At 37.2% G+C, this 22,350-nt stretch overlaps 1 protein-coding gene across 1 annotated transcript; it reads right to left on the bottom strand.

The window, feature by feature from the left end:
• Nucleotides 1-273: 273 nt before the first annotated feature.
• pnpla7a (patatin-like phospholipase domain containing 7a) lies at nucleotides 274-21,853 on the bottom strand. Its single transcript, XM_043221638.1, has 36 exons — nucleotides 21,674-21,853; nucleotides 21,188-21,234; nucleotides 20,739-20,804; nucleotides 19,857-19,944; nucleotides 19,216-19,295; nucleotides 18,788-18,876; nucleotides 18,518-18,658; nucleotides 18,244-18,403; nucleotides 17,597-17,677; nucleotides 17,386-17,514; nucleotides 17,024-17,104; nucleotides 15,810-15,951; nucleotides 15,246-15,329; nucleotides 15,054-15,139; nucleotides 14,808-14,960; nucleotides 14,625-14,702; nucleotides 14,296-14,501; nucleotides 13,242-13,373; nucleotides 12,507-12,630; nucleotides 10,360-10,473; nucleotides 10,185-10,251; nucleotides 9,930-10,079; nucleotides 9,789-9,852; nucleotides 7,768-7,936; nucleotides 6,719-6,901; nucleotides 5,561-5,679; nucleotides 4,850-5,006; nucleotides 4,068-4,184; nucleotides 3,905-3,974; nucleotides 3,701-3,817; nucleotides 3,110-3,258; nucleotides 2,476-2,628; nucleotides 2,249-2,365; nucleotides 2,087-2,171; nucleotides 1,789-1,904; nucleotides 274-1,662 (listed from the first exon to the last, which is right to left on the bottom strand). Exons 1-36 carry the CDS (start codon nucleotides 21,735-21,737, stop codon nucleotides 1,501-1,503), a joined length of 4,140 nt encoding a protein of 1,379 aa, XP_043077573.1. The 5' UTR covers nucleotides 21,738-21,853; the 3' UTR covers nucleotides 274-1,500.
• Between the last annotated feature and the right edge of the window lie 497 nt (nucleotides 21,854-22,350).

Raw genomic sequence — 22,350 nt, forward strand, 5'->3', positions numbered from 1 at the left:
CATTAAATCTCACGTGCTGCGGCCTGCTGAGGCTGTTTTGCTCGGAGTTGGCGCAGAGCAATGATTGAATGCAGCGGTGTCTCCATTAGGCAGAAAAACCATAGACTTGCAGCCGAATCCCATAATTCATCCTCATAATTACCGCCGGGCACACATGGCTCCTGGGGTGCAGCGTACAGCAGACAGAGCAAACGTGAGCCGTCCTGCATTATGCAACAAATATGCAAATAAACAAATATTTCAAAAGCTTCAGCGGTCTTTGAACACTAGAACTCAAAAGACAACAGCAAAATGTGGTTTATTAGGAATCAGGATTTTGAGACATATGACACTAGATTCTCCCGTCATTCGAAAACAATTACATAATCTAATTTGGTTTTTCAGATGTCCATATTTCTTTAAATTAGGAAACAAGCTTACACTAAACAACCGAGGCTAACAATGTAAGTGCTTTCTTTTTACCACAAAGGATTTAAGTGGCACTGTTGGCACACAGCATAACAATTGTGAATGAATCTAAGATTGGGGTGACCACAAATCTCAAAATTAATCTCAATCATAGCTGCATAATTAAAAGTCAAATGATGTCTCACACATACATATTAATCAATACTGGCATTGTGGTTAGGCTGTTAATATATTTTGGATCATTATCGAACTCCCATCGTCTTGTATGGCTAGTACTGCGGTTAAAAGGCACTACAGGTATCATACAACAATTTTTTCAAAACAAAAAATATAAAAAATATTGCATTGATAGGCTTGCCTTTCTGAGTTGTATTGTTTGATGCAGCTAGAGGTACGATTAACTCATCAGACACATTCAGTGTGATATATGACGCTGATCACTCAACTGTCCACATAGATCACGAGCTAGAGTCGCTGACCTGCACGGGACAAAATGACTTGTTAAACGGCTTTCAGGGTTTTAAATTTTACTAAAACTAAAAAAAAGTCAGCATGAGTCATCTGAGCTCTACATTCAATTTCACTATCTTTCTTTTTTTTAAACTCTAAATCATTATAGCTCTTTTCTGCTACTTTCATTGATGAAAGAACTGAACATGCAATCCAATCTAACTGTTTGTAAAGACAATGTTTTAGCCGATTGTCTCAATCATGGATTTTCCTCTTCTATTGACTAACTGGTAATTCAAGATGGAGTAAAGATAACACTTGGTAATTAAAAGAGTTCAAAGTCAGCATGAAACTTCACAGACATTCTGAGATCATCTCGAGTTACTGCTCAGAAGCAAGGGGGGGTATTATTTCAACCCCATGCCTTGTGATCCAGTATGTCCATCTTAAACTTCCAGTGCAATAGATGTTTTCTTTGGATTTTTGTATGAAAGAGGAAAAAGGCTTGTGTAAATACACAAAATACTTGGTTCCTGCTCCTCAAGGCCTGGATGTACTTGATGTGACTGGAATGTGTACAGAAAGCCAAAGCCCAAATCACAGGAGTGTCAGTGTTTGTTCACTGCCGTGGTGCTATCTGGGTCAGTGGTCGGAATGGAGGGGTTTCATTCCTTGTGCTTTTCGGTTGTGGAGGGTTGGAGGACTGTTGGGACTGGAGGTTTGTGGTGTTTTGGAGGCCACGGGCCCTAGGTTTTCCACTTCAGAACGCACGCGCTGCCTGTGTGACCTCTCGAACTCTTCATCCTGGTCATAAGCATCAGTCAATCAGTTTAGTTTTAAGATTTAATACGAATTTTAAAATTAAATAAACCCATGCAGGTTGGCTTGGTGCGTCCCAGCCTTAAGTCTGCATGTGTATGTGAGGCTTACAGTGTCTGCGGTCAGTTCCTCTTCTGTGTGCTCACTGTAATGGTTGTAAAGCTCAATGTCTGACAGAGCACTCTCTGCCATCTCCTCTTCATAGTCTGTGTGATAGTCTGATTCATCTGTGGGAAAGACGGAGATATTTCCAACCCATTAGCCTAATGATGTTAGTACACAAATCACATCCAGCTAAACAGAAGCCAAAAACAGATCAATATGCTTCTAATTCACGCCAAAAATCCCAGAAAACAACAGCCAAATGTGCTTTTAAAAGGTAAATTTATAAGGTTTAACATTCATTTACCATCCACAAGAGCTGGTTTGACTGGCTCAATCCGTGAGACGATCTCAGCCAGATCAGTGAAGGAAGCATTTGGACAGGTCACCAACTGCAGAAACATCAATAAATTGAATTAAGGAACTGTTTTAACAGATTACAGATCTCTTTCAGGTGATCCAGGCTCACATTGTTGCTCTGCGTTTTGTGGAACTCTTCTTGATGTCTGTCTTTCATCATCTTCTCCACCACACCACTCCTGCACCACACATCAAACACTGTCTTCCCATGCTGGTAGCCCACTTCCTATATGTACACATGAACACATGAGGCCGACCAAACACAATATAAGCGCAGAACAAAGACAGAATATTTAGGGTGTATAGAGTAAAAAAAGCAAAGAAGATAAAACTCACACTGATCTCATCGAACTTGCCAAACTCAAGTGTTCGGTATCTGTCGATGGGAGGTCTGATGTATTCACAGTAGTCGCTATTCTTAACGGATTCAAGCTGTCTCACTGAACACACATAAGCCAGCCGAGCCTGGATCTCAGTCATGTTCAGCACCTGAAACAGCCACAAAAACAAAAAATGGATTTAAGCATTTTTGACTGAAAATGTAATTGTCTGTGCATGCAAAAGTGGTTACCACAAACGTTTTCTGTGTGATTGCTAGTTAATAACATTCCAAATATGGCTCATAGTCCCTTTTTAATGCTGTGTGATATTTTCTGTCGAGTAAAAATCACAAAACCTTCTCATTATAACATACCTCTTGTCCATTTGCACAAGTTCCAGTATGATTTATTTGCTGAGGCAAGTCTTTTGTGTCACTGTATAATAATCACTAAAAGTTTACACTTAAAGGTGCGGTCAGATAAGCAAAATTCTGCGGGCAAAAAAGGTTCATTGTCTATTGTTAGTAGCGGAGTGATGTATGATGCACAGCAATTGTGGCTGCACCTTTGACACAAGTACGAGCAATAGTAATAGTGACACTTGCCTTAGAAAAACACAACTAATTAAGTAAACATTACACTTGGCTCACCTTGACTTTCTCAGCCAGTGGGTTGAGCCGTTTCCATAGCAGCCACCATCCAGAAAGGGCGTCCCCGTAGTTGGTGAGGTTGGTTTCATCTTGGCTGCCTACATCGATAGCAATAACCACTTTGGCACCCATGGAGCGTGCCACATCCGCTGAAACAGGAAGAGAAAACAATACCTTTAAAAATAACGAACCTACGTTATTGCAAAAAAAAAAAAAAAAAAAAAAAAAAATTACCCAATTCTTCAGATCTAATAAATAGATGACACACTCTAGTCCCTCCCACAGTCTATTCACTGAATGTCAAATGCAAATCGCACACAAAAATGGCTCAAAGTTTCACAAAAGTAGTATTATTGGAGTTTTGACTATTTTAGAACCCTCCCCCAGACATATCTTTCCTGTGGGCGGTCCTTGGACAGAATGAGCCAAATCATCTTGGTCCAGACTATATGGCCAATAGTTAACTGGCTACTTTATTTTAGCAGATTTGCATCTTTAACATGTGTGAGTGTGTTTTTCATTGTATACTGGGATTTGATTGTGAGGCTCTAAAGAGGTTTCACTGCGGGGAGCTAATGTCTTACTACAAACCTGGCAGGTTGTTGATGTAGCCTCCGTCCATGAGCAGGTGTCCATCTTTTGGATCGCACAGTGGTGGCAGGTAACCAGAAAGAGACATGCTGGAACGCACATACCTCCACAGGGAGCCTGAGATGGAGGAAAAGGAAACGCCAGACATTTATCGTGGTTGAGCAGTGGCTCATAAATGAAGGTGGAGTATGTAACAGTACCAACCATCAGTGTGCACTCTCATTGTGGAGGCAGTGATGTCTGTGGTGATGTTGAAATATGGGATCCAGAGATCCTGTAAACAAGCCAAACACATTTAGGCTGCTGAGTTTGGCACTGTGACCCAGTGTAAGATTTTTTTTTAAGCCAAAAAGAGCCATTTTGCTACCTCTATCTGTTTGTCCTTGAAGACTGCATTAATGCTTGAGTTAAATGAAGCACCGGAAAACATCGAAGTGACAGGGTAGGTCAAGTCCAGCACTTTCTTAAACACTGATGTCATTTCCTGCAGAGGAGGAAAGGGGAACAAATTTAGCTTGTTTTTGTCTAATTTAAGTGGCTTTTAAATTGGATGAAAAATAAAGCGTCAGATTGGAATAAGTGAAAAAAAGAATGAAAATCAATACAAAAGGAAAAAGGAAAGGGACCAAAAAAAAGAATAATTAAATTAAAAAAAGGAAAGGAAATTAAATGAAATGAGAAAAAAAATAATAAAGAAAAATAACTTTTTAAAAAGGAACAGATAAAACAAAGGAAATAAAAAATAAGAAGAACACTGCAGTAAAACAAAGCAGGAAAAAAGACAGAAAAAAGGTTGAAGACTGGAAAAAGGAAAATAAATAAAACAGGAAAATGTATTAAAAATATGTGAACAGTGAAAAAAAGACTGGATAAAAAGGATAAAAGAATAGTAAAAAGGGTAAAAAAGGAAATAAAAACAAATAAAAGGAAATATGAATGAAGGTGGGGAAATCTGAAATAAAAAAAGGAACAGAAAACAATAAAAAAGAAAGAAATATTAAAAAAGGATGAAGAACATTAAAAAAAGCAATAGAAGAAGAAAAAAAATTAAAAAAGAAAACATGTGCTTGGTTTATATTTTTTGGTGAGCACTAAAATGCGTTTTAAAGAAGCACAAGGTTCATCTCAGGATTTTGAGTGTTTTCTCACCATTGCCCACTCTCTGGCTCTGATCTTCATCCTGCTGTAACTGCGGTCCTCTGCATACAGCGCGCCCATCATGGATCCAATAGAGGTGCCGCCCACAAGATCAATGGGGATTCCCGCCTCACTCAATGCTCGAATGATGCCCACCTGAGAACAGCCCCTGAAAGAAGGAAGATGTGAAGAAGAGAGTGAGGGGGCAAATAAACCCAGTGATACAAGGTCAATCAATACATAACCGCGTTCTGTTCTATTGGTCCAAAAGAATTACGATGCTCAAATATGGCTTTATTAAAAACGACAACTCGAAGCGGGCATTGTGTTGTTCTCTTTTTGAACAGCTCTATAGGGGTTTTCAACCCTAAAGGAAACTGGGCAGAAGTAAAACTGTACGCAGAATCAATCACAGGTTACTACACAAAGGAAAGAAGGGAGAAAATAGTAACCAACCTTCAAACACCTCCTGCCAACCACGAAAAAGACAGAATAGACAAACAGAAGCTGTCAGAAAAAATTAAATTGACAGAAAGAGAGCAACAGAGGAAAGAGGTCAAACAAAGCCTGAGAGGGGGTGGTAAAGGGCTTTTAAGGAAAAATGCCACAGTAGTGTCAACAAGAGTGGGAGTGAGGAACTGCATTCAAAATAGTGGAGGTGTTTTTTTCTTCACTTTCAAAGTTTTATTTTTAGTTTTTATAAGGTGTAAAAAAAGTGAATACCTGGCTCCTCCGCCTCCCAGCACCAGTGCAATGGCATTGCCTGTAAGAATACGAGCCAGACGCGAGAAATCAGAGTGGCGATCTGCGGCTTTCTGGAACACGCGCTGGTACATTTCTCTCTGAAAACACAGAAGACACAGGAAATCAGAGGCTGAGCTTTGTCACTGTGTTAAGCCTGTGTCTTAAGGACTAGTCTGGCCAACCAGCAGTTAATTAATTCAGATTCAAATTAGACCAATCTATGTATTTAAGTAACTGGTTGAAAAATAAAAAATTATAAAAATGTCTGAAAAGAACATAAATTATGCCTTAATGTTATATTTATAGACAACTTATAAAATTGCCTAAAGCTAAAAATTGCAATTACGACAGAGTTAATAATAATAATAATAACAATAACAACAACATTTCATAATAAAAAAATTATCATCATCATCTTATTTTCATCTAAAAATCAAGCTCAAATGACCTTGGTCTCTATTAAAGGAACACTCTACTTTTTGGCTCATTCTCCAACTCCTCCGGAGTAGTTAAATTGAGTTTTATCGGTTTTTAAATCCATTCAGCTGATCTCAAGGTCTGGCGATAGCACTTTTAGCATAACTTAACATAGATCATTGAATCCAATTAGACCAGTAGTATCGTGTTCAAATGACTCTTCTGTAGTTATATTGTGTACTAAGACCGGCGGAAAATTTAAAGTTGTGATTTTCTAGTTTGATATGACTAGGAACTACTCTCATTGTGGCAGCAAACTTCCTTGATTATTATGCCAGAATGAGAGTATAGTTCCTCAGATTCAAAAACGTAAAAAAAACTACTTAACTCTGAGTTGGAGAATGAGCCTATTTCCAAAAACAGTGGAGTGTTCCTTTAATGGTTTGAGACATTTTCAAACCATTAATAGAGCTGCCAACTTAACTCAAGCTGATAGCTACTATTCCTGGGAAACTTGACAGGAATATCAAAAGTGTCTATATACAGAATGCTAAGAAATTTTGAAACTTGTAATTTTTCCTTCAGTCAAGTGTGTCTGCAGAAATAAATAAAGATATATAAATATCTATCTAAAAAGAAAATTATAATAAAATAAAAAATATATAAAATGGGGTGATACAGTTATTTTAGTGAACCATGACATGATATTAAATGCTGCACCAATTTAGGCAGGCTCCTTCTGGAGAAGACCCTTCGGGGGCAGGACAGGTGAAGGTGCCTAGAGATCCAGCTCCGCATGTTGAGCCATTCAGCTGTTCCTTTGGGAGGAGGGCCGTCCTCACGGTGCAACAACACCAGCTGTTTCTGCGCTCTCACCGCACTCCCCTCTAACATACGTTCCAACTGAGAGACAAAGACACCGAAAAGAGACGTCTGAATATCATCCTTTCAAAACTAGACAACCCTCTGTCCAAATGCATTACAATAATAAAATAAATTTCTTTAATGGAACGCACTGAATGGAGACCCAATCCATAAATGTATTAGAAATATATCCATTTCTTTCAGAAGGTCATTTTGTTCTAAAGAATAATTATTGATTGGGACGGGACGGTGTGCGTTTAAGAGAACACTCACGTTCCTCTCTTGATTCTTTTCATATGAATACAATTACCCATTTCAGACTTGTTTAAAACATCTGAGCTTTGGGTTCCTGATTCAAAGAGCAGCGTTATAATGTCCGTACCCTTTAAAGCCAGCAGGATTTATGATCAATAGGGATGTTGCTCTACCCCAGACCTCTGATCCAACTTCAAATGCACAGATCTGACTGTCGAAACCCCTGGATATCGAAAACCGCTCTCTCTCTCTCTCCGCACGTAAGTGATTAATCTCTCGCTCTCTAGGAAAAGAACCGAGTAAGTCCTACAGTTCAACTGGAGTCCCGCCAACATGGTTTATTACTGCCTGTGATCAGAGCAGTTCAGCGGTGACTTACAGTACAGAAGAGTAGGTGCTGTTTTTAGCTCAGTGTGTTATGGTTCACACAACGTAATATTTTTTGGGCTCAACCTATAAAAGTACCTGCCGTCCTGAGCGAATGATAAATTACTGGCTCTAAACCCACTTTGTTTGAGTCAGAAGAGTTATTATATTAACTCTCTCTGTTTCCAGTGGAAGTAGCCAGAACTCCTGTATCTTGGTTCGCGAAGTTTAGCACCAGTTCATGTAAGCGTTTTTCACTCTGTGATGATGTAACAGCATCATACCTCTCCCACGGCTGGGTCCTGCTCTCCCAGTCCCACGATGATGATGCAATCGGCCTGTCTGATGCAGCGCTGAGTCCATGGGGTGAGTGACACATCTGTCTGATATAGGACTATGCGGTGGATGTCTTCCTGCTGACCTAGCCAACTCGACAACCTGTACTCATGCACACTGGAGTAGAGGGAGAGACTATTTTTAGCTACTTCTCCCGGTATCTGCAAATAAACTGATTTATCCCCTGTATCTAAAAATGATTTATAACCACGTCAAAGTCGAAAGTTAGGTTAGAATTGTGTATATTCATCCAAGATTAAGTAGGATAGTGAGACTACAGACTATGACTGTAATGACTAATGTGAGAGATTCAAATAACTTCTTAATTTACTGAACGTGAAGAGCTGCAGGCTCCCACACCTTTTGACCAATGAATATCCATGACGCATCCATGACTTTTAAGCATTTGTGTCTACTGTACAGAGATTTTCCAACCACAAAACCACAAAGTTGCATTAATAAATTAAGCTAAAGCTATTTTTTATTTTATTCCAAAAAAAAATAGCATATTAAACAAAGATCATGTTCCATGAAGTTATTTAGCAAATTTCCTACTGTAAATATATTATTAGTTGTTAATAATATACATTGCTAAGAACCAGGACAACTTTAAAGGCAATTTTCTTAATATTTTGGGGGGGGTTTGCACCTTTTTAGATTTTCAAATAATTGCATCCCAGCCAAATAGTGTCCTGTTGACTGATGTAGACTTTCAGAAAACTGACCTTTAAGATTGGTTTTGTGTTCAATGGTTACATATTATACACATTTCCATTATTTTCTAGATTCTTTTTTGTACTAAAATGACTTTTTTTAATGGCTTAGATACTATTACCATAGTTTTCCAGATAATTTGAATGGTTTTTACAGATATACTGTAAAGCATATGTAGTTCCCTCAGGTTAACTGAGATAATTTTAAAGCATATGTAGTGTTTGCAGTGAAGAGCATCCCTGTGCGTATGTTCTTTTGAACTGTTTTCATAAAAATATTAAGTAAAAATACATTTTTAACACTGATAATAATAATGAAGTTAATTATTCATGCGTTTATTAAGCACCAAATCAAAATATTAGAATGATTTCTAAAGTATCGTGCAACACTGAAGACTGAAGGAATGCCTGCTGAAAACTCAACTTTGCTATAAACAGTAAATAAATATATATTATTTCAAAATATAATTAAATATCTATTTTAAAGTGAGCTTAGGAGACTTTTGGAATCTTAATGTATGTAATGATGTATGCGTTTATGTTATAATCTTATAGCATCATCTGATAAAAGAAATATTGCACCATCTGACACCATGTGAAATTTAGGAAAGATGTTGCTACGAAGTTTGAGTTTCCAATAAGGATTAGATTTTACACAAGTTAAATCTTTTGCAAATTTGTGACCACTAAGGTTTTAAGAGTCCTTTTCTAGCTACTGAACTAAACATGTGTGGGATCCTTGTCTCTGTGGATCCATTTTTGTTCAACTGTCCAATAAACACTGGACAGCATTCTCGCTTGTCAATATTCTTGACAGAAACCAGGCCAGTATCAGCACTTTTTCCTCAATTAAATTTAAGTAAAACTCAAAGTACAACAGAAACAAACATTAGCAACAGGGAGAGAGGAAGATCTCATGCTGGGTTAGAGGGACAGGACTCATGCAGACTGTTTATTTATGGGGTTAATTGTGTTGTTCATTTCCATATCACAAAACTGCTTTCATCTCGCTCATCAAACGACTACTTTAATGTGTAAAAATAAAAAAGATGAGTGTGGTGTTGTTTTTCAGGCAACCCGAAAACACTCTACCTAAAAATCAGCATGCATTGAATACACAAATTGTGAATTTCCATGTAGTGAATTTACATATTCTGATAAACGGAGAGGCCACATGTCTATATAAACTAATATTTAATGCTATATGAACATTGCATACTATTATATAATGATATAACGATACTTTAACGCCATACCTGTCTAAAGCTGCAGAGCCGAGGCGCTGTTTGATGATGTCACTTGTCAAGAGAAGAGTTGGGCCTGAAAGACATAAAGTTGACTCAAACTTTCTTTCCAATTATAAACCTTCTCATCTTTTTGATATAAAGCATCCTCACCGATAGCTAACAGTGCATGCTGAAGTTCCAGGGTGAACGCAGTCAGAGGAACCTCCTCTGATACCGGGAGCACAGTGACGGTGGCCAGGTTTGAGGCAGGGTTCCCAGCATCCCATTTACTGCCGGGTGTGTGTAGAGCTAGACTGCGAGCTGGGAGTTAAAATACAGACACAAAGCAGTTGGCATGCACTAGCTGGTCTAGAAACCTTGGCCTTGAATAGATAGTTCTTCACACACACACACATAGGCACACACCTGTTAAAGGTCCATTAACTTGCTGGAGAATCTTCTGTCCAAGCAGGTGAATGAGCCTTGTGACTACCTAATGAGATAAAATAAAGAGAACAAAACTGACTTTATGCAGGTACAGAGAGCCCAGAGACTCACTGCTGTTTCTGGCTACAAAGCAAATGCAGTGTGGCTGACATACTTGTGGGAATTTCCTCTTGATGGAACTGAGAGCCCCCTCAGGTAGTTTAGCCAGTTCTGAGTCTCGAACAGCATGAACAGTAGTTGCTCTGTTCTGATGGGTCAGAGCCTCCACCTGCATTCACACATACACGCACAAAATAATTAATGAATTCATAATATAACAATATTAAAAGAAATGTTTAAACAACAGTTTGAAGTGGTAAAATTACTAAAACTAACTAACATATATATATATATATATATATATATATATATATATATATATATATATATATATATATATATATATATATATATATATATATATATATATATATATAACTACTGCAAAAATTACTGTTCATAGAAAACATTTTATTACAATATTTTCTGGAAAAAATAATAACAATAAAATAACTGAAACGTGGCTATTAAACATAATAAATAGTTGAATTAGAAGCAGCAAAATTACTGAAACTGAAATAAAAATATATTAAAAGCTATATGTTACAAAAAAACCAAAACAGAATAGCTAGCTCAAATATTAAGAAATGCTAAGAAATAATGGAATATAATAAAAAATGTACTAAAATAATGATATATAAATTTTTACAAATCCTGGTCATACAACTGCTTTCAGCAAGGAACATAGAGGTTTAATGATGAGAGAATTATCATTTATCTCCCCATTTAGACATATTTATGCTACTAAGACACTATATTTTTGCTCACGCAAGAGTAAAGATCAGCACCAATAAAATTCCATGACGTGGATTGAGTCTAAATTTGGATCCACAAATCAGGCCTTCATTCACATCGCTCACGTCCATAAACAATGAACCACCACTGTTCACCCAGCAATGTAACCATGGCATCAACATGGACAGGTATTCTTAGCAGCATAGGCGTCATCACAGAGACGCAAAAGGCATCAGCCAATCACAATAAAACATTATGAATGACGAGAGAGAGGGATCTCATGGGAGATACTGAGTTTATTTTACTGAGTTTATTATGTACACCTGATTAGGTGGCAGAAATTTACTGAATACATCAACACCAGTAAATGTCACCAAAGCTATTCTAGGAGATGCTGCACATACAATAGGGCCACTTTCTATAGTACATATGCAGCATTATGTAACATGGAACAATATCTGATTCATCTTTGAGTCACTGAAAAATCTAAAAGTTATAATAGTCCAGGTAATATGTGCAAAATTTGAGGCGATATGTTAACTTTTTCATAAAAGCATGAAACTTGGTACAATTGTACAGGTTGGGGCCCTGAACATAAATGGAGCCATCGCAAAAACCATATAAATTATATACATACCCAGATGCCTCATTAGAGACTGCTTCTATGGGCTATGATATACAAGCAGTCTGATTTGACGTCATTCACCATAGTAATCAATGAATATTCGAAAGATGCCACAATCCTGCACAGAACGGCTCAATGGTTCTGTGTGAACCTACAGTATGGGGAATGACATCTAATACACTGTTCCAACAATTTAAATGTTCATTAGTCATTCAAAGATTTACATGATATAAATGTGTATTTGCCCAATGCAGACGGCAAACAAGAAAGAATTATAATGTTTGCTTTTCTATTACTAATAATTAAAAGCAATCATTATAATTGTTTTTTGCAAACATTTTAATTCCTTTGCTTAACAGAACTGAATGATGGCGGCAAACAAGAGGGAGAATGTGAGCACTGTGTGCTAAGATGCTTCTTTTCTCACTGCTTCGAACATCGGTCAAACAGAAATGTACAGTCTGATGCCGATATTTAAAAAAATGGCACAAAATACACAATGTGGTTATGGCAGAACGTAAAATGGTTGCCATGGCAACCACAAGGCGTTTCTGTCATGGCTCCATTACTGAAAATGTTTAGGGCCACTAACTATAGAAATCTACCAAGTTTCATGCTTTTTTAAAAACATGAATGTTATATTCACATACTACCTGGACTATAAAAGGCTATGAAACTCAAGGAACATGCTGATTGGTTACTATACAGCTCTTTAGAGCCTTGAATAAATATAAATGCTTTTAAGGTAATAAAGGAGCTAAATTGGAGAGAGATAGAAATAAGTTTGCTATGACAAGAAGTTATTGTATTATAATATATGTTGTACAAATGGAATAGCTCACCACTCCAATAAGATCTCCTCTACCGTACTCTCCAGTCAGCTCCTTTTTCCCATCCTCCTTCATGATGACGGAACGCAGGCGGCCGCTGAGCACTATAAAAGTACTGTCAGACTTATCACCCTGCCTGAGAGAGAAAAAGAGAGAGAAAGGATGAGGTCGTTTATCATAGAAGATTTATGAAATGCTGAGGAAGCTTATCTGTCTCAGCCAGAGGGGCAGAAGAGAAAAAGATTTCTCCAAGTTTATTAGATTGTATTCTGTCCAAATCTCTTACAGAGGAGGCATAGGAAAAGAGAAGAGAAAAAGATCATAACAATAGAGTTTATCTGGGAGCTCTTCTAAAAGAGAGCCAAAATTGTTATAAAGGACATTTCATACTAATATAATAATAAACACACTGCACAGCCAAAACTATGAGGACATGCAAATGATACACTTGTAAGTACTCATCAAATATACACTACTGTTCAAAAGTTTAAGATTACGTACATTTAAAAAAAAAAAAAAAAACTTTCTGCAAGGCTACATTAATTTGATTAAAAATACAGTACATTTTTTAAGACATTTAAAAAAATATAACTCATTTCTTTAAATAAATATATATAAATAAATGTTGGTCTTTAATGTAAGATTTTCTGCAACTGGATGCAGGTGAAACAGTAAAAAATGCCTGCTAATTAAAAGGTAATATTTGGCCAAATGTAACCAGTAAATATGCGAGGAAATGAAGTAGACCTGTAGACAGCTCTGCCCGCCTCCACAGCCATCCAGTCAAGGGCAAAATCAATCTGTCTGACGAAAGGTGACATCCTTCTTACAACTGTATGAGCCACATTCAGCACCACTGTGGGCTCAGCTCGCATGATCCTGACAACACACACAAAAATATGAGAGGAATCAACATGTCAGCCAGATAACCATTAAAACCAGTAGCCAGAGTGAGCTTATGTTCATTATTTGCCTGCCAATGTCAACAAGAAGTTAAATTCGGATTAAAAGTTATGTATAACTATGCATTATTCTACCATTTCTTAATGCTTAAATTCTGATTAAATGATTATTAATTTCTTCTGTGATTTCTATACAGAAGTTATAGAGCAATTATATGACCGTAAGTTTTTTTTTTCAATAACATTCTATTATGGCCATGTGAATTCATTGATCACAGACCATTTAAAAGTTTGGGGTCAAAAAGAACGCTATTATGCTGACAAAAGGGTGAAATTATTTTATTATTAAAATTTCAAATAACTGTTGTCTATTTTAATATATTCAGCATTTTATCATTGTTAAGCTGCAAAGCTGAATTTTCAACTTCAGTGTCACATGATCCCTCAGAAATCATTTTATTTCATGCAGTGTGTAACACAGCTCTAAGTGAATAAAAGCATCCTGCAAAGTTTAAATCTGAAAGTGCGCCAAGTCAACTCTGAATCATTGAAACGAGTCGTTTTTAAAAGGAGTGCTAAGCCGTTTCACTTGGACGTCAACATGAAACATTGGCATATTGTCTGCCCACTTCTTGGTGACAGCTTTTAATGAAATCGACCAATCATTGGAGTCGTTGAACAACCCAGGTAAAGATAAATGTATATTATAAAGAAAACGAAAGGGTTTTTTCACCTTGCATGCACGTCAAAATGTTGTTAGGGACTCCCAAAAAATATAAACCTTTAAAAACCCATAATAGGGGCACAGCATTTGCTTAAATAAAAATCTTATTGACACCAAACGATTAAATTTTACACAGATTGTGCAAAAAATAAAGAAATATGGATTGAAAACCTACTCGTAAAAGTGCGTTTTCGAGATGGACAGGAAGCTGCAGTCCCGGTGTGCCCGTACGGAGAAGATAAGTGGCTCACCCGTCAATACGGCTAGCTGACCTACCAGCTCTCCTGGGTGAGCCACAAACAGACACGTGTCCACCTCTCGGTCAATCATCCTCTGGTGCACATGCAACGTGCCTGAGATTACAAACTGCACACTTACATCCTGAGGGACACACACCCACACACAGTCAAGTAAATCATTTGAACGGGATAACATACTAGAAATCCATTGAAATGTCTAGCTATTCTCACTAGCTAGGTTTTAAAATCTAGTGAGCTGCCTGACCTGATCTCCTTGGCGAGCTACAACAGATCCAGCTTTAACTTGATGGAGCGTTACTCTGCCCTCGAGCAAACTGGGGTCCTGGACACGCACAGCCCAATAAAAATATTCAACACAAACGCATAAATCAATCCAAACATACATAAACCATGAACTCATATCGCACTAATGGAGATGTATTTTGACCTGCAGCTGAATAATCCCCAGCAGATCCTTCTTGGCGGCCTGGAAAATGGCACCCACTTTACTAGGGGGAACGTCAGAGTGTGGTGCGTTGTCTGTGTAGTGAATCACAGCGGACGGAGCATGCTGCATGGTCACACTCTTCTTCAAAATGGACTGAAGAACATAAAACATCATCAAGATCATTCGTTTTTTTAATATGTAGAGATGTTTAGGATGAGAGAGATAGATGGCGGAAGAAAAAAAGACCTTGTGTGTGACAGAACTGGATGGAGGGTCATCTATGGTGACTCGGGCACGTTCATAAGCCATGTTGAGGTCATTTCCTGCCACTCCTGAACACATAGAAATCAGATCTAGTTTGGAGGGTTCAGTGCTAGAGGTGTTATTTCTGTGTGGAGTGAATAAGAGGGGTTAGACAGATGGTAGGATATTTGTTACCTGAGCTCTCTACAGGCATCGAGACGGAGCGAGACCTCCGCACAACAGCGGACGTGTTTTCATATGATCCTGCTTGCCCTCCATCTAAGTGATGAGACATTTATATCACTCTCAAAACAGCCATGAACAATATTCCTGTAAACCTGTATTTTTGTCAAAATAGCTCCTTCCGACTTCAGAAAATATGCCTTTAGACAAAGCAAAATCCGACAAAACCACTAGAAGCAAAAATAAAGTCAGTATCACAAAGTTTTGTTTTTTGTTTTACTCAGAGAAAGGATTTTTTTAAAGGATTAGTAAGGTGGTATGGTTTTCGGAATGTTTTCTAATTGTGCTCACCAAGGCTGCTTTTATTTGATAAAACAGAAACATAGCAAAAACAGTATTGCTGTTCAACAGTAATGTTGCTCGAGAAACAATGGAGGATTTATGAAGGATTTATTAACAAATGAAAGTAAAACTGAATATATATGAATATATACACACATATGTATGTACACACAGAAACAATTTGTGAACTATTTGGACTACATTCATTGCAAAGAACTCAAAACAAACTTGAACCTGAATCTGTCAAGTTCTCTCCGGAGCCCTGCAGGTGCTCGTCTTCTATTTGTGTCTGCAAGTGGGGTCTGCGTGGGACTCTGCTGGGACTCCCCTCAGTGAGCACACTGTTGACCGCAAACAGCGGCACTGCTTGTCTCTCCTAAACACACACACACACACACACACACACACAATCCTCAGATAGACACTTACAAGCATCTTGGACACATTAAACAATTTACAGGTCTAAAGTAACAGCCACTGACAGCCTGATGTCTTTCTTCACAGAAATATTAACTCAAACAATTCTGAACTAGTTAAAAACCAAAAACTCAGAATTACTCATAACAATGATTTGTGGGTAATTGAAGTGATGATTAATGTTCATCTCGAAGTTAATTAATTCATTCACCAAAATGACCAAACAATATCTAAAAAGCATTATTTAATTGGATTAAATGACTTTGGCTATATATTTTATACACTTTTTCTAATTTTTCGTATTTTCTTATAAAGACATAGAAAGTTTGACTTAGATTAAAGTCATGTATCTTTTGCTAAATAGACTTAAAAAGGTCCAAAACTGTATGAAACAAACAGTAAAATAACTATTACATTTCTAATATTAGATATAGCCTTTTTTAACATTCTTATTTAATCACTAGACCTCATTCATTTTTACACTTAAACTCATCATTTGCTTTTTTTGAAAAACATCAGGTGAGCAGAACATCACAAAATGATAAATGTGAGAACTGCACCGAGTTGATGCTGTTTTGTCACATAACCTTGCCTGCTGTTGGGACTAAATTGTATTTATAGCCGGTGGGAGAGCACTCAAATTCACAGCGCAAGCCAAAAGCACTTCTTAAATCAAAACGGAAAACAACTCCCTCAGTCTGTCCACCCTATGAAGGGAGAGTTACGCGTGTGTAGGGTTGTGCTGTGACATGCAGTGATGGCTGATGGGAGATTTCCACCCAGAGGGTGTTAAAAGTCGGTGTCCTTTAAATGAAAGCCGTGGTCTTATGATCCATGTTATTCAATCTAGCTGAGTTTTATGGCTCAAGAGCAGGAGTGATTATGCCGATGGGGGTTAACGTAGCATGAAATAACACTGAGAGTGTGTGTGTGAGGAAAAGCACATATTTTAGAAGTGATGGAGTGCGTGAGTGTGTGCGTGATCCTAAAAGTAATAATGCTGAGATGTACGTGTGTACTCTTCCTCCAACCTGATTGAAAAGCTCGGTTGTCAGTCCCAGGTAGTTGTGAAGTGCCAGGAAAGTCACTCTTTGCAGACGCACCATGATTATCTAAGCAGACAGAAATAACTCACAAATTAACACTGTCATTCATCTAAATTACTATGCTTATTAGTGTAAATAACATTATGCGGTCTCACTAATAATATACCAGTGTCCATGCAGTAAAATGAGCCATATTTTTTGCACACACACAAATATAAAACAAACCGAAACGGACTAAACTGTGACAACATCTCCAAATAAGGTCCATTATTATAGTGGTTGAGATAGATGTTCAGCAAGGTCACATTGATACAGACAGCCATGTGTGAGTTTAAGCCCATCTTTACCTGTATGACTCTCACTAGCGTCTCTGGGTATTTCTCAAACACTGACTGGAAAGCTGAGGCAGGCAGGCGCAATATGGTAGACCTGACCGCTGCACGAGCAGACACAGTTTTATAGGGAGCAGGATAACCCTGGGGAAAAACGGAAGATCCAAAATTAATCTCAGTTCACTAGAGCTGGATAAGTCGTCAAGAAAGCAGACAGAGAACTTACTGTAATGATGTCTAGAATGCTGAGCAGACTGTGCACGCTGTCCCCGGGCAACACGTCCTTCACCACAGGCTCTGTGCCATCCTAAAAGACACACATTCAGAAAAATAATATAATAACTTTAGGGGAGGGCACTAAGTTTAATTACTCATTTGCCATTTAGCTGACACTTCTTATTCAAAGTGACCTACAGGGAATTTATTGCAGGGACACACCAGGTGAAGTAACCAGAGGTTAATCAAGGAAATGATGGTGATTTTTCATAAATCATTTGTTGTGGGGTTCGAACCAATAGCATTTCCATTTCCCAATATACTGGATCGAACTAAACATTTTTATAGTAGTTTTTTCCACTTACAATGGTACACTCACAACCTGTTTAAAAACAAAATAGATATGAAGTATGTGTAACAAACTGAGACTGGCTGCTCACAAACTGGTGAAAACACTAGTACTCTAATGATTGTGTTTGTGTGTGTTTCTTTTTTATTGTTTACCATTATTCATCATTTATTTTTAATAAATGTAGACAATTTATTTAATAATTAATAATGTCACGTGCATGAGGTTGATGAGTCAACTGGAATTCTCTAAACAAATGCTGTAATGATGGATTACTTCTAAAAGGTTCTTTTAAGGCTCGTCCTTACAAACTCATGAATGCAAAGCTCCAGCCTTCCATCCTGAACCACATAAATGCTGTCGTCATCATCCCCGGGCTTGAATAGCCCTTCTCCCTCCTGCAGCTCCACAAACACCATGTGCCGACACAGCTCCAAAAACAAAGGCTTCTCAAAATGACCAAGTACCCTGAAATGAACGAACATTCAACTTTAGACGAACCCCACACATGAAAAGGTATCATGTGATTTGTATGCAGTTCGGCTGCAATCAATGTGACCCCACGGGGTCAGAGGTGTTCACCTGACGTTCTTGAGCATGTAGAGCACCTCCGAGGGCAGGTTTGAGTTCTGCACGTCAAATTCAGTGAGATCCGCCTCCAGAAGAGAGGGAGGGGGTTCTTTGGGCTGCAAAGTGGGTGGTTCCTTCCTGATCCGCAAGATCCTGCGTGACATCATAGCAGGAGTCAAACAAGAAGCAGTGATCAGACAGCTTCTGGCTTAAACTGTGTGGGCGATAAAACCAGATGCCATATGTTCTGTAAAAATTAGGTATGTGAGAAGCTAAACACACCTGCGTGCTATACTTAGAACTTTAGGCCTCTTGCGAGAGCGCTGCTTAGACACCGAAGAGGAGGATGGTGTCGAGGACAAGGTCTGGACCTGAAAGACAGAAATGGAAAAATCAAGTGAAGGATGCAGAGCAAATAAAAATATCAAGCTGTTAGTCATACAAGTGCCACACATACAGGACAGTTCATATGCCGCTTAGCACACTCTGTGCTGCCCTCCAGTGGAGGAAGACTGAAGTTTTAGCTGATGTCAGTTTTAATTACACTTATAAATGAGCACTGAAGCAAGTCTCTACAGAGTCAGAGTCTGAACACTCAGCTATTTGTCTTGGAGCAGAAATAGACTGCTGTGAACGTGATTATTAATCACCAGCTAAAACAGGGTGCAAATCACAGGTAAGCAAATGGATTTCACTGAGATGTGACCCACCTTCCTCATGATTTTTCTGCCGTAAAAGAGCACTTTATCTCTTTTTCTGAAGCGATAGCGAGGAACACCAGCCTGTTGATCTTAAAACACACACAAGCAAATACTTAAAGAATAGTAGTATGATAGACATACTCTACCATTCAAAATCTAGGTGGTCAGATTGCTTAATAGTAGTGTTAAGTTCTATCTATTTTCAACATTGATAATAATATAATAAAGAAAAAAAACTGTATATTAGCATTTTAATCAGCATGTTGATTTCTGAAAGATCATTTGACACTAAAGAGTGAAGTAACGAAAATTAAATTTTACCATCACAGGAATAAATTATATTATACAATATATTACAAAAGTTTTGGGTTTTTTTTTTTTTTTTTTTTAGAATCGTAATAATATTCCACAATGTTACTGTTTTTACTATATTTGTGATTAAATAAAATACAGACTTGGAGGACATCAAAAAAACCAAAAAAAACTTTTTTTCTGACAGGCAAGGTATGACCAAAACACACTCTATCAAGTATTAGAACTGAGAAGCAAGGTAAAAACAGCATAATGCTCAAACTGGTATGCAGTTCTTTAGACTTAAACTCTAATAACAGTGTGAAAGAACCTGTATTGGGCACAGAAGTGACACATACTTGCCAGTTTATATCTGCGGTACAGGAAAAGCACAGAGACTCCTATCAGACACATAGCCACTACAGCACCGATCAATACACCTGTCAGCTGGAACACACAAAAATCACAGAAAGATAAGGGAATTTATCTGATATTACAGGAAAACTGGTAAATATCATCATCTACTTCCAGACTTTTGATTTCACTTTCATCTAAATATGTTTTTAGTAACGTAGTAAAAATGCTGCAGGAAATAGCGCTCTCATTAAAATGGCTGTATCGTTCAAACGAAACATGTTATAAACATCTCTAACTTTTTACATAATCTGTACAGCTGATCTGAACCACTCCAATTCATTCCCCTCTGCCATGAAACTAATGTAGGAAAACACAGCTTTTTCTAGAGTAAAGGCCTGTTGTTTACACCAAGAACGATAACAACATGGTTTCAAAAACTGTTCTAAATTTAAAAAGGACAGCAGAGTTCACAGAGCAGCTATAATGATAACAACACAGACAAACAATCTAGATGGAGTCACTTAAAAAAAATGTTTAACTGATTAAAGATTAAAAAAAAACATCACGCAACCAGACTTTAAAGTGCTTGTGCATTTAAAGCAGCAGATGCCAAAAAATCTGAAACATTTGCTCTTGTTCTTCGTATGAATAGGTTTCATCCAAAAAATAAAATTCTGCCAATAAATTACTCACCCTCAGGTCGGTCCAAAATCGTATGACCTTTATTCATCTTCCGAACACAAATTAAATTTAATAAAATCTGAGAGCGGATTTCATCAAACATGTATCAATTTGTGTTTTTAAGATGGCTGAAGGTCTTACAGGTTTGAAATGAGGGTGAACTATTCTTTTAATTCAAAGAAAACATTGGTAAGTTTCCGCACCATGGTGGTCTGCATCCTCTCCTCCACAAACTGCTGCAGGCGGGACCGAATTTCACTCCCAATAGCCTGAGGAAACACAAATATACAAACAAACAGTCAGACTCACGCACAATTATGTCTATATCAGCTCATGTGGAGTTTGTTTAAAAGTTGAGCTCAAAAGAGACTCAAAGGGAACGGTGCTTGCTCAGCTGCTTCCTGTCTTGTACAAAAGCACTTCCCCTTGCATAAAAAAATGGATCTTTCTGCTCAATATAACATTTGATAGCATACCATCATATAACATTCCTCACCAAAACTGAAAACACTGTTATTACTTACTCGTTCTCATGTCAAACCTGTTTGCGGTCAACACCATACTGTACATTTTCAACAAAATGACTTGACAAACAATCAACAAAGTATGTGATCTGATAATGATTTAAGACTGTGAGATGCATGATACTTACAGGATACACGCACTGATCTTCGCCCTTATTCTCACTCTCTCCCATTTCTAAAAAAAACACAAAATCACTGAGTTTACGGAGAACGGTTTTAGCTGTATTTAAAACATGACCTGAAATCAATGAGACTGAAAGCAAGAAAACAGTCAAAAAGTCTGAATTTTTCTGTGAGTAAAGTGTTGCCAGACGAATTTCTGTTTTAGTTGCGCTCAATCCCAAGGAAAAGCAAGCATGCCAGTTAAATACGAAGCTGTGTTTATGTTGTCATTGAAGTAAGGATGCATGCATGTGTATTATGGGCGTTACAGGTATTGAAAGTGTAAACAACAACGTCAACTTACATAAACAGTTTAATTTTATTTTAGGCTTAGATTCGTTGCAAAAATACATCAATAAAACATACATCTCACGAAACATTCATCTTCTCTTTAGCGGGTGGTTTTTACGTGAAAGAGTATTGTGCTAATTTGCTAGCATACGGTAGCTTACTCACTAAAGGCAGCGAAATTGAAGGCCGGTCCTGAAATAATCCAGTTTGAATCCGTTCATTCATGCCCCGACTGCTGGCTGGGTCGCTTTCTTGTCATTTCCACGCAAATTTCACTGCTTTGTAAACTTTGACAGCTGCTTTTTCGCCCCATGAAATCAAATCTCTGCTGTTGCCTTGACAGTCCTTCACGTAATAGTGATGTGCAGTTTCATTGGCTACACAAAAAATCGAGAGGCCAATCAGGATCACTGTTGTTTGACTATCGTTTTTTTATTATTAGATGCTAAACAACATGAATAGTAATATTATTAGAATAATATTAATTAAAAAAAGTGGTGGAGAATAATAAAACTAAAATTAAATGCCTCTAACGTGAAATTTATTAATACGCCCCTACACACATACACGTATATGTATATATATATGTATATATATATATATATATATATATATATATATATATATATATATATATATATATATATATATATATATATATATATATATATATATATATATATATATATATATATATATATATATATATATATATATATATATATATATATATATATATATATATATATATATATATATATATATATATATATATATATATATATATGTATATATATATATATATATATATATATATATATATATATATATATATATA

Source organism: Puntigrus tetrazona, chromosome 21 (assembly GCF_018831695.1).
Source record: "Puntigrus tetrazona isolate hp1 chromosome 21, ASM1883169v1, whole genome shotgun sequence".
Lineage (NCBI taxonomy): Eukaryota > Metazoa > Chordata > Actinopteri > Cypriniformes > Cyprinidae > Puntigrus > Puntigrus tetrazona.

Coding starts and splice junctions, on each gene's coding strand:
- pnpla7a (XM_043221638.1), bottom strand. CDS start 21,737: ATGAATGAACGGATTCAAACTGGATTATTTCAGGACCGGCCTTCAATT. Junction 19,296..19,856: donor CCGCAGATATAAACTGGCAA/GTATGTGTCACT, acceptor GTGTGTTTTAAG/ATCAACAGGCTGGTGTTCCT. Junction 2,172..2,248: donor ACAAAACGCAGAGCAACAAT/GTGAGCCTGGAT, acceptor ATGTTTCTGCAG/TTGGTGACCTGTCCAAATGC.